The sequence below is a fragment of the Anolis sagrei genome, chromosome 1 (assembly GCF_037176765.1).
Source record: "Anolis sagrei isolate rAnoSag1 chromosome 1, rAnoSag1.mat, whole genome shotgun sequence".
NCBI lineage: Eukaryota > Metazoa > Chordata > Lepidosauria > Squamata > Dactyloidae > Anolis > Anolis sagrei.
The window spans coordinates 120,108,349-120,126,397 of NC_090021.1; the positions used below are offsets into that span (position 1 = coordinate 120,108,349).

The 18,049-nt window shown below is 38.4% G+C and overlaps 1 protein-coding gene across 2 annotated transcripts in view; it reads left to right on the forward strand.

The window, feature by feature from the left end:
• Positions 1-18,049, forward strand: part of PXDN (peroxidasin) — a 103,244-nt gene that overhangs the window by 20,875 nt on the left and 64,320 nt on the right. For both annotated transcript variants that reach the window (XM_060752735.2, XM_060752736.2), the window contains exons 2-3: positions 13,938-14,009; positions 16,220-16,291. In XM_060752735.2, the coding sequence (XP_060608718.2) occupies positions 13,938-14,009; positions 16,220-16,291 (144 nt within the window). The remainder of the gene's footprint in view (positions 1-13,937; positions 14,010-16,219; positions 16,292-18,049) is intronic.

Sequence of the window (18,049 nt, forward strand, 5' to 3'; positions counted from 1 at the left end):
AGCATAATAACTACAATGATGACATATAACTATAAATTACAACTATTAAAATCATATTAACCACAGAACATAAGCAAACATTTAGACCAGGGGTCCTCAAACTAAGGCCCGGGGGCCGGATGCGGCCCTCCAAGGTCATTTACCCGGCCCTCGCTCAGGGTCAACCTAAGTCTGAAATGACTTGAAAGCACACAACAACAACAACAACAATCCTATCTCATCAGCCAAAAGCAGGCCCACATTTCCCATTGAAATACTAATAAGTTTATATTTGTTAACATTGTTCCTCATTTTAATTATTTATTGTTTTTAAGTGTTTATTACACTACAAATAAGGTATGTGAAGCGTGCACAGGAATTCATGCTTTATTTTTCAAATTATAATCCGGCCCTCCAACAGTTTGAGGGACTGTGACCTGGCCCTCTGTTTAAAAGTTTGTGGACCCCTGATTTAGACAATTAAAACATAGAATTAAAAACATCTTAATATTAACATGAAAATCATATGATCCAAAATCATATCCCAAAGCCATTCCAATTGTCAATTGCACTTATTTCCTATTCATGTATTGTACTGCATTACTTTACTGCCTGGAGGCTTATTCCCATATATGTTCTTCCTGAAGGCCAGGAGTGAGGGGGCTGATCTAATTTCATTGTTGTTCATTTGTTCAGTTGTTTCCGACTCTTCGTGACCTCATGGCCCAGCCCATGCCAGAGCAGTCGGATTTTATTTCCTGGAGTATGGACTGATTGGATCTTCTCACGGTCCAAGGCACTCTCAGAACTTTCCTCCAACACCACAGTTCAAAAGCATCTATCTTCCTTTGCTCAGACTTCCCTAAGGTCCAGCTCTCACATCGGTAGGTGACTATGGGGAATACCATTGCTTTAACTATGCAGATCTTCATTGCCAGTGTGATGTCTCTACTCTTCATTATTTTAATCGAGATTGGTCATTGCTCTCCTCCCAAGAAGTAAGCATCTCCTGATTTCCTGGCTGCAGTCTGTGGGGGGGGGGGGATTCCAGAGCCAAGGGGCCACCAGTGAAAAGGCCCTGTCTCTCATCCCCACCAACCACACCTTCAAAGGAGATGGGACTGAGAGCAAGGCCTCTCCAGAAGATCTTCACCTCCAAGATGGTTCATAGAGGGAGATGGGTTCAGACCTGTAAGCAGGGCCGGACCTTTTCGGTCTTTATAGGCTAAAGCCAGTACTTTGAATTGTGCTTGATAGCAGCCTGGCAGCCAATGGAGCTGATGCAACAGGGGGATTGTATACTCCCAGTACGCTGCTCCAGTGAGGACCATAGGTCCCTTCCCTCAAAACATCTCCAGGAGTTACTGTTCTTTGTGTAATCCCTCATAAACCAGCTAACTGCATTGTTGAAAACAACTACATGAATTGACCTCCAGAGTTTTCAAGAAGAAAGTAGATAGAGGTTGAAATGCTACATTGAGGGCCACATCTTAAATTCAATTTTCTAGTGCAAATATGAAGAAAACGTTGAATCAATTTAAAATGCAGTTTCTTCACCCTTTGCGTGTAAAGCCAGGACATCATGTTTATTCCATCTTGTTTGGGCGACAAGTCTCGGTCAGTCAGTCACTGCATTAAACAATCTCATTTCTATTGTATCCCTCTTCATGCAGTCCGCCCAGCTCTGACTCAGAGACTTTCCGTTCAGCTACTACATTTTACCCATTGGGCCATGTTCCAGCAACTTTTGTAGACTCCATTATTTCCTTGGATATTCAGAAGTGATGGTTTATCTTTCCTTTAAACAAACAATTGCCAACAAATAAATACACCCCCTCCCCATGTCTGGTTATACAACTGGATCACCCTAGTATAGCAAGTATTCTTTTCTTTCTACAAGAATGGCAGGATTTCATTGTTTGCATTTAAAAACAAAGTTCTCTTTTCTCCTTTTTGAAGTCAAAAGACAGAAAGTTCTCTCTCTTTTTTGCTTTGACAATTTTTATTGTTGTCGGGATGCTAGTGATATTATCTGAATTGCACATGTAAGAATGTACTTGGGCCTGATGAATTTCATACTTGTGGGCTGTTAACAAACATATATGAGACTTACTAAACAGTCCTGGAAATGACAGACACAGCTGTGGAATTTACAACAGTCAAGTTTTCCATCTGGCTCATCCACAGTGGATGGATTGGGAAATTAATTATCTTTAAGAGTTATACCTATTTTTGTGCAGTTTTGAACTGCTGTGTACTCATATTTAGTGTTATTGAAATACATGCTACTTTTTGCAGACACAAGAGCTTTAAGGATCATAATCACACAAGTGATTTATAGTTTTACTTTAGATAGTGGAGGTCCGATTCTAAACTTTTACAACATTTACAAATTTTAACATCTCAATCAAGCCCATGACCACCTTTGCGGTTAGATCCAATCATTTGAAAATATCAACAGATCAAGACTTTCCTAATTTTCAATTTTAATCACACATGTTTAACTACAACAGAGTACTATAGCATGGAATAAAGTACCCACAGGTGATAAGTCACAGAACTTACAATGGAAACAGCAAACAATGGCAAATAGCAAACCTTACTGAAAAGAACAGTTTTCACTTGAATGTTGACAGACCTAGAACATTCCAACAGAGAATCCTCTCTCTTAAAATGTTCTAGGTTCGATAAGACTCTATGTAGTAATGTCCAATAGAAGCATAGTGAAGAATTGCCAGGAAGACATTTGCTGGATACAGATAGATGACAGCATGAGTACTGGTTCTATGAGTATCTGGTCATACTGTAATATTAGATCAGAAGCTATAATAAAGAGAGGGACAGAACAGGACCATGTAAAGAAGAAAAAGTGAAAGACTTATCATTGTTTACATACTGCATAGAAGGTTTTAAAAAGCCTCCAATGCTTTTTCTATCTCAGAAGGGGACATAAACTGAATGTATCCTATGGTTTTATTTTGCTTTCATTCTCCACTAAACAAATTAAGTGTCCTTTACCTGAAAAGTTTGGGACAAGACATGTTTTGGATTTCTGGTTTTGGAAGCCCTGTATTTGAACATACATACATACATACATACATACATACATACTGAGGCCCCTTCTACACTGCCCCTATATCCCAGAATCTGATCCCAGATTATCTTCTTATCCCAGATTATCTGGCAGTGGAGACTGATACAATATAGTTTGAAGCAGAAAATCTCAGGTTAGATCCTGGGATATAGGGGCAGTGTGGAAGGGACTTGAGATAACTCGAAGATGAGATCCAAGGCTAAACAGGAAATTCATTTTTGTTTCAGTGATGCCTTGTGCAAATAGCCTAAAAGTAATTTCTAAAATATTTTAATAATTTTGTGGATGGAACAAAGTTTGTGTACATAGAACCATCAAAAATGAAAAGTGATCGCAGCCATCCATGCGGACAATTTTGCAGAGTTTTGGATTTTGCAATATTGAATAAGGGATGGTGAACCTTTAGTACCGAGAGGAAAAAGATCTGCAGGAAAAGGAAGAGTCTTTTTTTCGAAAGGGACATCTTTAAACGTTTGTCATGAAGCATGGCCTCTCCCTTAGTCATGTAAGACGGCCTCCTCCATTGTTAAATGGGGCTTTCTATATGCCTCCTGATTTTCTTCTAAAGTACATCAAAAGCTGTTGTGGATGGGGAAGTCGTAAAAGTTGTCCTTGGTGCCTATTCAGGCTGCTACCAGAAATATAAGGAGCAAAACTTCCCAATGTGAGTTTGACGAGCTGGGGAAGGGGCCAAAGATGCATAGTTGTAGGCAGAGGAGGATCTAGACTAGGTCCAAAATCCGTTCTCTTGGCAGATGCACACATCGCGTTCTGTGGGTGTTTGGAATATTGGCAGGAGTTATTCTCCTATACACCAAACTCATGCTATTCCAGTTCTTAAAAACCTATATTTATTTGTTTGCACCTGTGTCCTGTTTTTAAAGCAAAGAGAAAAAAAAATCTGCCCTGACATGAATCACAAATTCTTTCTTTTCCCTCGGGCATCTTGTGTGTTGTTGCCTGGAATTGTCTGTTTTTGATTTTAAGATTTGTCATTTGCATTTTGTTGAGTTTCTATTTAAACAAAGCAGCTATGCACAAAAAAAAAGAACAATTAACAGATATTTTCATTCACCTTTGTCAATAAAATAAAACAAAACACAATTAATGTATTGTCGAAGGCTTTCATGGCCGGAATCACTCAGTTCTTGTGGGTTTTTTCGGGCTATATGGCCATGTTCTAGAGGCATTTCTCCTGACGTTTCGCCTGCATCTATGGCAAGCTTCCTCAGAGGGTGAGGTCTGCTGGAGCTGGGAAAAAAGGGGTTTATATATCTGTGGAATGACCAGGGTGAGACTACTTCAACCAGAGAAATCAGCCATAGCAGAGCACCTGATGAACCAACCTGGACACAGCATTTTATTTGAGAACACAAAAATGCTGGACCACTCTCACAACCACCATGTCAGACTACACAGAGAAGCCATTGAAATCCATAAACATGTGGACAATTTCAACAGAAAGGAAGAAACCATGAAAATGAACAAAGTCTGGCTACCAGTATTAAAAAATTCTAAAATTAAAACAGCAGAGAGAAAAACAGGCAGGGACATCTAATCACCTTGCAAGAAGAGTTTGCTCCAGGCACAGTCAGCCCATTGTATGCTAATCAAGGTGGTCAGTTGAAAAGATTCACACCTAGCCCAACTTACAAAAGCCTTTTGTCTTACCCTGGTCATTCCACAGATATATAAACCCCTCTTTTCCCAGCTCCAGCAGACCTCACCCTCTGAGGAAGCTTGCCATAGATGCAGGCGAAACGTCAGGAGAAATGCCTCTAGAACATGGCCATATAGCCCGAAAAAACCCACAAGAACTGAGAAAACACAATTACTTTCTGGAAGAAAACCTAGTAGAATCAATTACTGCTACAAACAGTTGTGTTGCTTTCTTCCTTTCTTCAGATATATAATTGAGTCACTTAATATACTCCTATTGTTTTTAAGATGGAAGGCCCCATTGAAGAATTTCTAATTAGACTAAAAATGGAGTAAATAAATACATTTAAGCTGAAACTCTTTTTGCAGAACTGTAGTGCTAACAGAAAACTGTCCAACTATCCTTAACTGGCAGGGCCCCAGTTTTCCTGCTGCTTTTAAAGTGTTCCAGTTTTTCATTCTCCCCATTTCCCATCTTATTGTCAGGGTATTTCAGTTTCTGCAAATTGAGCTCAAAATGCAAAAGTAGTTTCCACTTAAATCGGTGTATGTAGGAAAAAGGAAAGTACAGAACTTTGTATTTCCTAATAGACGCAGGTAAAAGGAAACACCTAACTTTTCTGTTCTTCCTTTTATCATTTTCATCACTCTCTGATGTTGCTTAGTCCCATGTACCCCTGTGTTCATCTATGAAATGTGGGAGGGTATGCAATGGAATACCTTACCGCAGAAATATATGGGAATATATGGATATCCAGATGCCGTTTAACTCCATTTCCCACCAGTTCTATCCAACCAGTGGGCTAGTATAATGTTGAATTATAGTTCAGTTGCAAAGGTTCCTCATCGCTGTTGTTGTATGGAATTTCTAAGTCCAAGGCACAAGGTGTTTTTTGTTTGTTTGTTTTTTTGCAGAATCTGTGGAAACACTTTATTATTGGGAAAGCAAGTCGCTCTGCAGCCAGTCCAATTGGGACACGGGATACAGAGATAAATAGATGTTTACACTATTTCAAATGCAAGGAGGTTCCAGGAAAGCAGCTATTCCAGTCTCTGGAGCCAGACTCAAGAGTAAATTTCAGTGACTCCTGAAGTCTTTAAATACCCCAAATTCTTCGCCAGTAAGATGAAAATTTGTGTCTTGAGAACAAATTTGGGGCTTTCCCCTATAAATCATAGTTTCTACATGTTCCCCACTTATCTCTGTACAACTCTGATCATAGAGTTAAGGCAGGAGGAGTCCTAAATGATCTGAGTAAATTATTTTAAAAGTTAGTAGAAGAATTTCCTGGAATACATTTGTTAGATACAGATAGATGAAAGCATAAGTACTGATTCTATGAGTGTGTGGTCATATGTAATATTAGATCAGAAGCTATAATAGAGGGACAGAACAGGATTGTGTAAAGAAGCAAAAGAAAAAGGTAGATAGGTGGATAGATAAATAAATAAATATGCTCATATATACATTTAAACATTTTTATCCAAATTTATGTTTAAAATCTTCATTTTATCCATGGGTCAATGTGCATACTGTATTCTAACTTTTATCACAAAACTCTTTATAGTGCGGCATCATGTCCGGCTTGTTAAATGCCTGGGAGGGAAAATGATGGCAGCAGTTGTGGTCTTTTGGTGCTTCCCTTCAAAGGAAAGCTGAGAGAGTAAAGGGCATTGGTGCCTCTTTTAGGTTCACCCAGGATGAACTGAACGCTTGCATTTCACCATTATACTGAGAAAAGGGGGTGGCTTTTTAAAAAATTAACATTCATAAATATTTTTAAAAATCAGCCCTTTTCCAGTGCAGACTGACAAAAAGCCTTTTGGCTAGCTTGGAGGCACCTGGCACTTTCCCCTCTCCACAGAATGATCTCCAAGTTATCCATAAGTCGTGTGAATTCCATAATTTTGGCCCTACAACTTGTTCTTCCTATATGAGCAGGAAACCCTGGGGCTGGTCTGAACTCCCAGATTCTGTCGTGGTGTTTACATGGCCCTGCTCTGAATCATGTCGGTGGTTGGAGCAGAGTCTGCACTATACCAGGTTTTGCCCAACTGGGTAGGCACCCTAACTTTTGTCAGTGTTAGTCACTGTACTGGCGACCATGGATCTGCAGAGAACTCCTACTTGTCGCTCATCCATCTTTGCTGATTTTAGCAAAGGTACCGCATGACTCAAAGAGGGGAGGAGGAAAGAAGAGGGGTCACCCCTCCTTTTTCCTACCCCTCCAAATTGTAGAGCACCTTCGCTAACATTAGCAGAGGTGATGCGCAATGGCTAGGAACACTCTTAACTTCTGGGGCTCTTGCTACAGCGACAAATGGTGACAAAAGTGAGTGTCTTCCTCTGCTCCATGCTGTGGAGTACAGGGTAAGTGGGATGGCCATATCGACAGCAGGGCTGGTTCAGAATTTGAACCAACCCAACTGTTCAAACAAGCCCTGAAGTGTGGGGTAACTCTGAAGATTTGGGTACATTCAGAATATTTCCCAACTTTGCCTAATGCAGGACCTAATCATGTTAAGCAGCTGTGCCCCACATTGGAGTTAAGATGACTCAGTGCCTCATGCGGACACCATGAAACCAATTTTTGTGCTTTCAGGGTATTTGGCCCTTTTAGGTGTGCCCTTATACATGTGGTCAACTTATACATGAGTCTTTATGGTATTATAAATTACCGTGGGGATTCCACTTAACACTTCAATGGGATAGAGGAAAGGAGCATGATGTGACTCCCTGTGGATGCTCTACTTCTTTTATATACAGTGGCATAACAAAATGCTATCCCTTATATAAAATAGCAAGATTTGATGTTTTATTTTTAATTTCAAGCTCTGGATGATTTAATTTGTGAGTTCAGAGTACATGGCTATACAGGGCTGACTGGAAAAGGTAGATGTAAAAAAGGAATATTTTTTTACATACCTTGGTTGTGTCCAACGTTGCTTGTGCCAGAAGGTGGAGACTAAGTACAATTCCAGAACTGATGGAGAAACTGACTAAAAGTTTGACAAGTCTTCAAAACGGAAACACTGACTTGCAACAAGACTGAGGAAGAGGTAAAAAAGATTATTTGGCTTGGTTTGCAAAACATTACTTTTTTAAAAAAATCCCACATAATATAAGAATGAATGAAGAAATGCAAGATTGTGACAGCTTAGCAATGTTAGGTAAGTATTTCCTAGAATATTAATAAAGGTAACAAAATGCCTTTAAAATACTATTGTCTCAATTTTTTTTGCAAGATACATGCTATTGTCTTGAAAATATTTGTGTGCATGCCAGTTCAACTCCAGATATTGTTAATATTTTTAAGCAGGTTATAATTTAAGTTTGACTCAAGTAACATCAAGGTCCCATGTACAGTTACCATTTAATGCAGTTTGAAGCTAGCTTCAAACTGTGGGGGGCAGACGACAAACTCCCACAAAAAAGAGAAAGCTCTCAGTGCAAATCATTGTATTGTAATGTGTCAACATCATACGGGCCTTCAACTGGTTCCAGGATTTCCTATATAATCATCTGCACAGAGAAACCACTTTCTTCAAAACTGGTTTGAAATTGACACAAGTGGGCAGTGTTGATGGGGCCTAAGTTATCAAGTTAAATCATCCTTACAATACTATTGATACCATATAGTCAAATTGTACAAACACTTGGTTTGTTTGTATAATTTCTTTTGTGAGATTTTTCAAGCTTTGTCCTCCCCTATTGTTCTTGTGCTGTTGATGTCTGGTTTTCATTTCCTGCTTCATTGACCTTTAATAATAATAAAAGAGAATTAAGAATAAGGTATATACAAGAAAAACAGTCTTGCTGGCAGTTGCAGACCTTTTGTTAGTTTCAGGGAAACTGAGTGAAGAGGCTTAATGTTTACCATCCGATGCTGTTGAGTAAACTGTGGACTTGGAGGGGTCACAGCTGCATCTCATATCCAACTATTTTTAGTTGTTCTTGTTTTTTTCCCCTTGCTAGGCTCTGTGATCCCAAGTAGCATAAATTTGGCTTCTCATTGATATTACCTCTTTTAGATTGTACAGTTGGTCCTCAGTTCTCATCGAATCTGCCTACTCCAATTCACTGATTTTAAAAATCCAAAAAGTAAACTTAGATTTTACCATTTTATATAAGGGACATCAGTTTCCTATGCCATTGAATATAGAAGGAATTGAGCATCCACAGATCTTGATATCATTGGGCATCCTGGAATCAACCTTTAGTAGTTACCAAGAGCCCACTGTACATTCCGAGACGTGTAAAAGCATAGAATGCCACTGTGTATGTTGTCTCTTCATGATGAATTTCCTTAATTTTGAACTCATCAGAAACCAGTCCTAGACACACACACTTGGAAGTAAGCAAAATAGTATTCATTACTTTTTACTCCCAGGTAGTCATGTATAGGATTTCAGACTAATACTGTTTTAGTATTTGCCATGCTAAAAGAAATGTAATAACCTATTTTTAATAAAAGAAAAAATATGATGTGGAGGAATTTGGAGAAAGGGTTTTGTTTTATTTTTTCTTTAAAACAAATTGTAACAGCATGTGCCACCTTTATTGTGGGACAGGCAATAAACTGCAGTATGCAAGAACAGTACCTCTTGTCAGTTGGTCAATTTTGACACTTATCACAGAAAACATTATTGCATTTATTGGCCGTCTTTGTAGAAACAACAGGTTTTGCTATATTGAAGTGAGCACAGATTCAAACTTTGATGACATGTTTTTACCAGCAATGTCCTATCAGTATATACTGTGAGACTGTAATTGAACTTAATTTTTTTTCCCAACACTATTGTGCATAAATTGCTGAATTATGCCAAGAACACTCAAGCTTCTGCCCTTCTTCTCCTCTCTTTCTGATGGATGAATTGAATAGTGGGCTGTGCATATTTGATAGGTGCTTTATCACTGAAATGCCCACATGCTTGTATTTAAAGAACAGGAAATGATGTGTTCAAGCAAAGCCATATTCTTCTGACCAGACAAGTCAGAGGGCACTTCCAGGCTAGACGTAAACCCAGAGTGGGTTTAATTTCCCATGGGTATCCAAAAGAAGTGGGCTTTCCTGGTGGTTGTCCTCATTCCAGCGCAGAGAGAAGATAAATCAGAGGGAATGCTCTAGTGTTAGTTTCCAGTCTGTCCTGATCATACTTGATACTGAAGCATGAAGGTCCTTCTGCTCTAGCTTCACAATACCTTGATCTTCAAACTGCCCAAAGCTTCAGACCCTATTTATACTACCCTATAATGCAGGTTAACTGCATTGAACTCCAAAAAAGAACAATATTTCAACCAAACTGTGATATAAAACCTAACTTGGAGATGTTCTGCCTTAATACAACCTTCCCTAACAGAGAACTATTGTTATCAACGTGCTTGTGAAATTTCAATTCAATAGCTAATGGTAATGGAGAGGACATTTTGCTATCAGTTGTAGCTATTTCCAGGAAAGCTTCTTGTTAAGGCTAGAAAAGGGAAAATAATAAAATGTTATGCATCTTTGGAAAGGAATGATATGACTTCCATAAGCACATTGCTCAAAAAGTTTACTGACTAACCATAAACTCTTGAGTATTTGTGTTAGTGATATCTGTAAAAGGAACTAATTAGAGATGCAAAATCCAAATGCATACCAACTACCCCTAAACATAATGAAAATGTCTCTTTCCTCATAAACTCTCAAATGTCTTCTATGTTGCTTGTCTCACTGCAGAACCTGCAAAGGTTACATTCCTAAACTGGTTCTGAAGGTAATAATGAATTGTCTTCACCCAACTGCTGATGCATCTTTAAAGTTTCTGGGAAAGATTTGCATGTTTCCAGGCTGAGGTTGCTTTATTTGGAGGCACCTGAGCAAGAGGAATGGATAGTTGTTAACCACTGTTATGATTATGGCGGTTTTAAGCAGTTTGAGTACTTCAACAATATTTTGACTGAAGAAGAAATGGCAAAATTTTCAAAAACATATTTCATTTTTTAAAAAGAATTACAACTCTACAAGTGTTTTTAAATGAGCATAATTTCCTGCTTCATCAATATTTTAGGAGAACACAATTTACACTTCTCGGATATATGTGCCATTTGGAGGCTAGTTTAAAGCCAGCATTTTCCTAAGTTCTGGCAGAACAATTGTTGCAAAGACGATGCATTGGACTATAGAGATCGAAAAGAGTTAGTTTTTGGAAATGCCTGACTGGCTTCTGACAGAAGAACATTTCTTTCTTTTTCTTTGTAGCAAGATTTCCTTTTCATACTATTTTTCCAAAATACTTTGTGAACCGTGCAACTGTAAACTTGTTTTAAAGTTGACTGTCAGTGAATGAAGTGAGTAAAGATCACTTTTGCGTTGACCCCCCAGGCACAGGACAAAAGCAGGAACAAAAGAGAAGATAATATATACCAATCTCTCAAGCTTAGCATATGCGAAAAGATAAGTTTGCCCTCTAGGCAGTTTTTAATGGAAGAACAAAGAGTGTCCAAAGAAAACATAAGCTCCCTGATTTACTTGGTTCCAAGATTTTGAAGATATCATTATATGGAAAGTATGCTGGTGCATTCCAGCTGTCATTGCCAAAAGCTATATATGTTTCCCCACATTTTGTGTTGTCATTAAGCTCATGGTTGTACTTAAAGGCTGACTAATTTGAAGTACCCATGACTGTATTTTTGTGTAGTTTCTAATATTATTTTGTGAAATAAGAGACTAAAAGTAATACTATGGAAAATTCTAATTAAAATATAAAATAAATCACACTAAAGATATACGTATAAAATGTAATCAGCATCCAAGGTCAGACTTATTTCAGTGCAAAATCAAGTGAAAATCCAATAGCCTCTATAAAAAGATTATCTTTACCCTCTGGCAGAAGGACATAATCTTGGTCTCCCTTAACTGTCATTTCCCCACTAAGTGTGCTTTCTAGAATTGAGAGACAAAAAGAAATGATGTTAAAACCCCATGGATGTTCATTTATTATTATATGCCTTCAAGATTTATGTTGATTCTATCCTAGGCTTTTCTTGGCAAAATTTCTTCAGAAGAGATTTGCCACATCACTCCTTTTAAGCTGAGAGTGTGTGATTTGCCCAAAGTCTTCCAATAAGCTCCTATAAGGCAATGAGGTTTCAAACCCCGGCCACTTGGAGTCCAAGCCCAACATTCACGCCAGTACAACCCACACAGACTTGTAAAAAAGAGTCACCAATACATTGTTTTACAGAACCTTATAGATCATAACCTGCACCAATTTGTCTTGTCCCAGTAGCCAGTAAATCCACTGTGACAGAATAGTCCCATAAGTCCCTAGAGTCAATCTTAAGTGAGTAGACTGGCTGTTCTATTCTGGACTAGGTGATGTTCTGAAATATTTTTGAAAGCCTCCCCATCCCCCCTATTAACCACATTACTTTCGCTCAAACGAGGTGCAAACTGTACAAGGTACTTCAGTGTACACCCAAATGTTGGGTGTTCAGCTTCTAATCTGAAACTAGGAGCATATCCCAATTCCCAGCTGGAGTCTTTAGAAGGCGTTTAGCCCCACACAAGACAGGTTGAATCTCTAGTTCTCTGTTGGTAATAAATAGGAGTAGCTTCTCAATCTTATTTGGGTCAAACTATAATACAGTTGCCCTTATCAAGTTCATGATATAGTGGTTTAGAACTTAAAGTAATTTATTTGAATTTAGTTGGAAAGGAGAAAGAGAGTTGGGGTTCTTTTTCGTGTCAGGAGTGACTTGAAAAACTGCTAGTCGCTTCTGGTGTGAGAGAATTGGCTACCTGCAAGGACATTGCTCAGAGGATGCCTGTATGTTTTTTTTAATTTTTTTTACCATTCTTGTGGGAGACTTCTCTCATGTCCCTGCATGGGGAGCTGGAGCTGTCAGAGGGAGCTCATCTGCTCTTTCCCCAGATTCGAACCTCCAACCTGTCAGTCTTCAGTGCTGCTAGCACATGGGTTTAACCCACTGCGCCACTAGGGGCTCCCTAGAGAGTTGGGTGACAACATGCTACTGGCACCAGGTATATTTCAGATAAGTGTCCCAGTATTTTCATGTCTACTTTAAATAGCATGGTAGCACATTATCTCCAAAGATCATTACATCAAACGGGAATTCTGCAGGATCACTTTCTGAAATTGTCTCTTCAATGAGAACTTGAACTTTGTCATTCTAGATAAGCAGCCCTAAAAGTTACCATGATTGTTCTTTCAAAGGCCAGAGTGTAGTTTAGCAGAACAATGATGGTGAAGAGACATAATCTGACCATTTCATGATGTAGAACATCCTCTCAGGAGACCAAAGTGCACTTTCATATACAACTGTGAAGCCAGGTTGAAATAGTATTAGATCATGCAAGTAATCCAGAAGAATCTTAAGTTGTGGTGATGCCTTTTTGAGTTGATGGAATAATATCCTTTTGTAATGGAGCATTTAAGCTAAACTTTGTTTGGGAGAAGTGTGGTAATATGCAAGGATGCAGGCACCACTTTTGTACCATAAAATGTTTCATTAGGTTCAGCCTTGATTATTTTGAACTATATTATATAAACTTAATGAGACACATGACTGTTGCGGGGAGAACCGTTTTAATTACTTGTCTATGTGTGGTGTTTAGACAAAAGGTTAATAGTCTTGTCTTCTCTGCGGTTAGTGTTATCATGCTCAACTATTTTAATTATGGTGTGTTTACAATGGAAGTGGAAGCACATTTATATAAATTTTTAGCAAGTAGTCTTATAAATTCACTGTGTTCTCACTAGGCACTTAGAATTTACCAACGTGTAGTAGGATTTGATGCTGGAAATGTTTCTTTACGAGCAGTATGAAAAAAGCAAAATTCAGCTCACTGTTGTTTTAAAACATTTAAATGTATTACGTTTTAATACATTTCTGCAATATATACAGATCAGAATAGGTTTTTTCTGAATCAGGTAGACTTTTCTTATGTCCTTATACAGAGTGAGATTGTCAGAATATATTCATTCTTTCACCTAGGATAGCTATGTTTAATTTTAGGCTGAGTTTTAGTTTCTTACCTAAAGACAATATTTTTAGTTGTTTACAATTTTCTGTGTTTTAGTATTACTTTTGTGGGCACCAAGATTTTGCTTTACTGTTGTTAAGATACTTGTTTGAAATGTTAATCTTTATAAGGCTGATTTTAATTTAATTTAATTTTATTTTATTGCTTCTTAACAGGGACCTGCGATTTAATAGAATCAAGGAAATTCAACCTGGTGCATTCAGACGGCTTAAAAATCTGAATACATTGTAAGTTTTATTGCTGATAGAACTTGTTTTCCTATTTGCAAACCCAGTTTAAACCTATATGGTATTATTGTTACCTTCACTTAATAAAATTAACCTCTTCAAAGCTGCTGAGATTTTTCTCTGTTTATTGTCTAGTTGTTTCTCTGTCATTTCTATTCTCCAACTAACTAATATTTTTTCCTACTTGGTCAATATTCTATGATATGAATAAATATAATTAATAGTAAGAAAGTTACTATGTTGTTCTGAGAAGGAGGAAAACGGAAATTTAGTATTATTGCATATCTGTAATTTCTCTCAATCAGAGCAGGTTCGGCTGCCATCAGCCTCTGGTGCCTAAGTGAATTCGGACCACCAACATGTCCTGAATATAAAAGTCATAATGATTTAGTATGAACTGCTACTTAGGTACCTTGCTGGATCACATAAAAATTACAGTAGGCTTCCACAACAGTGTCCATCAGATATAATTGATGACTAAGGCCCCATCTACACTGTCATGCAATCCAGTTTCTGAATCCAGATTATCTGCTTTGAACTAGATAATATGACAGTGTAGGGTCATACAACCCAGTTCAAAGCAGATAATCTGGATTCAGAAACTAAATTATATGGCAGTGTAGATCCAGCCAAAGAACCAGAATTTCTTTTCCCACTCTATTGTACTTCCACCATGTATTCCAACAATGGAATTACAAGACTTGACACATAGAACAGGCTGAAATACAGGCTGCTTTATTTGGCATATGCCTTTATTTGGTACTGAAAGGAGCAAGAAAGGAAACAATCTGATGGAAGTCCAGCTGAGGCCAGGTGTCTACTTCGAGACCACCTCCACAGCTATCCTTTGGCTGAATCATTTGAGCCCTGAGGGCAGTCCAGACATTGGCATTACTTCCTGGCCAACCAATTACTGGGAAGCAAACTTGGGGCACTTTCATTCCAGCTGCATAGCTTCTGAGTAAGAGCAAAATCTCAAGGTTTACCTTAAGAGTATACTCCCCTCCCCAAACACTCCAATCCTGATGGCCCACAGAGACTTTTCTTGAGCTGTACCCTACACCAAAATTGGTGCCAAGATGAACACAGACATTATACCTTTTACCCCCATTACCTGCCAGATGATGACCACCCCAGTCAGTTGCCAAAGTCTCTTGGATATCGTGGTTGTATGCAAAACAACAAACAAACAAACAGCCCCCCCCCAAATATAAAGAGGGAGAACATTCTTGCCTAGCCCCAAAGTGATCAGAGAAGTGCACACTGCCCCGAGGACAGGAGGATGATCGCATTTAGCACATGAAGGGGTGGCCAGACCTTACAAAGCTTGTAACCCTGTCTGCCTCACATGCAACATTTTGTTCTTGTAGCACCTGATTGTAAAGAATATCTTTCCTCACTCTAGCCCATTATGCTTTGTGTAAAGTACAACAGGCAAACAGTAAAGACTTTCGAACACTTTCGGATCTCTTTACTCAAGTGTCTGAAAGAGAAACTACTAAGTGCAGAGTGCTAGAGTATACTATACTCTTTATTTGTCTACTTGATGATTGAGTTAAAAATTTCATAGCGTCAGACTGCAAAAGAGGACCCAAAGAATACCAGCATCCCATGTTCTGTGGGTTGTGCACATATGCTGTAATAGAAATCAGAGATGAAAAAGCACAAAGAAAAGCATTTGACTCCAGCCAGATGAATCAATCAAAATGTCACATTCATTTTAAATACATAGACAAAGCACATCAGTAGGGGCCAAATTGGATGGCAGTACTTAGTGGTTGAAGAGAACCAAAGCCTCAAAAGTTATGTCCTTTCTTGGAGATTAAATAAAATAATATTCTGCTTCCTCAAAAACAAACAAAAAGGACAATATCTTTGTTACCAGTAACCAAAACATTAGGAAAGGTAAGCAAGGTATAGATTGCTTCATCTATCTGTTTTGTTTATAAGCAACGTTTTTTTCATTTATCCCACACTTCAAAGGTTTTCTGTGTGTGATATATTGAAAATGTTTTCCCTTTCCCTTCTCTATTTCTATAAACGCTTCTTCCTCTATATTTTCACAATGAAATAAAATTAAGATTACATTTATATGAAATCATTTTAAGCATGTTTTAGTTTTGTGTTGTTTGATGTAGTGAAGCAGTGCAATTTTTCTTGTAAACATACTGCGGAAAATAAGCATATAACTGTTTTCACTTATTTTCCAGACTTCTAAACAACAATCATATTAAAAGAATACCAACTGGAGCATTTGAAGACCTTGAGAATCTAAAATATCTGTAAGTTGAAACATTTTTAAAGAAGGGTAGATCTGAGGTATGTGCTGTTCTGTGGAGAAGCTTTAAAAAATAATTTCTAAATACATGGGGTCATGAAAGCATTTTGATCACTTTTATAATGACCACTTCAGTTTATCCAGGATTGAACATAAATGAATAGAAAAATATTGAACATACTTGGGAATAAAAAGAACAGGATAACTTTGAGTTAATTTCTTTTGAAATATTTATTTTTATTAATGTATTGTTAATACATGTTTCCTAAACCCCAGGAAAATATAGATTCAACTACAGTTTAGGATGGAAGTTGAAAAACCACAACTATTTGGGGTGGGGGAGGTATTTGTAATGGGGTGCTGCCACTGCAATTCCCAGAGGGGCTATCTGCCATGGTCCCATTGGACAAGAAGAGGAGACGCAGGCCTGGCACACTGCCACCACGTTATTTACCACGCAGATCTTGGATCCATTTCCTCTTCTTGTATGATACTTGTGTCTGTTTCACCTGGGCAAAGAAGAGGAGAAACCAAGGGAAACAGGAAGATAAAGCACTCAGGAACAAGAGGAGCGACAGACCCTGGACATACCACAGTCTCACTTACCCTGAAGATCCTGGCTCATTTTCCTTTTCCTGTATGCCACATGTTTCTGTTTCCACTGGTTCCTCCCTTCCGTTACCTGGGCAAAACAGACACACAGCATGGAAGAAGAGGAAAAGGAGCTAAGATTTGCAAGGTGAGCGGGGTCTGTTTCTCCTGTGTGATTTGCAAGGTGAGTGGGGTCTGTTCCTCCTGTGTGTCGTCTTAACAATTCTGGCTTAGTGTTTTGGGCTGACCCAGCCATTGTGAATGCTAAAAGATTCTCTCTCATTCGGTATGGCACAATAAGTGAATACTTTGTGGTTCAGTATATGTTTCTCTTGATCAACTTTTGACTTTGCAAGAATTAGCTTTCCATCGACATTATTTTTCTTAGAGGGAGGATCAGGTTGCAAACTATTCTGTTAGAGGCTCTTTGCCCATATTTGGTGCCTCTATCTTTCTCAGATTCCATATGAAGATGAGATTAGAAATCAGTGCTAATTGGTCTTTCTATACATGTCAGAATGACATAGCAGCTGAGCTTCCCACGCACTCTTCCAGATGACTTAATACAAAAACACAAACTTACTCTCTCTTGGTAGATCTAATCAGTCCAGTAACAAAAAAGTATATGACTGGGTATGCAGGTCAATTACCATCAGATCATTTAGTATTGCCAGGGTGACTCATGCCAAAAAATGAATAGGTACCATTGTAGAATGAGTGGTAAATTATAAATTAGAAGAGCAGTGGGAAAGAGCAAAATGCTTTGGCTTATTACTGATTAATGAACCACACAATTTTACATTGACACAGAAATGCTGACAGTGTATATTGTGATGGGCAGGGACTGGCAGGGGTAAAGGCAATGCAAAGAAAGTGGAACGAGTCCATTACAGAAGCCAAGAAGGAGATGGAAAGTGTGGAAGAAAATGAAGATAGCAAAGGCAGGTTTGACATTCTGTCCACTGGTCAACTGTATGTTGTGGGTTGGCTAAAAGCTGGCAGTTCTCTGGAACTTTTACTTCCAGAGAAGTAAAAGTTGAGGATGAAAGCCAGTCAGGGCTCAAGAAATTCCATAAGGTGATATAATTTCTGTCACTGGTGTGTTGATATCGCTGCCACTATACAAAAGGTCTAGAGAAAAAAAAGTAATTGCACATTCTGAAGAGGAAGA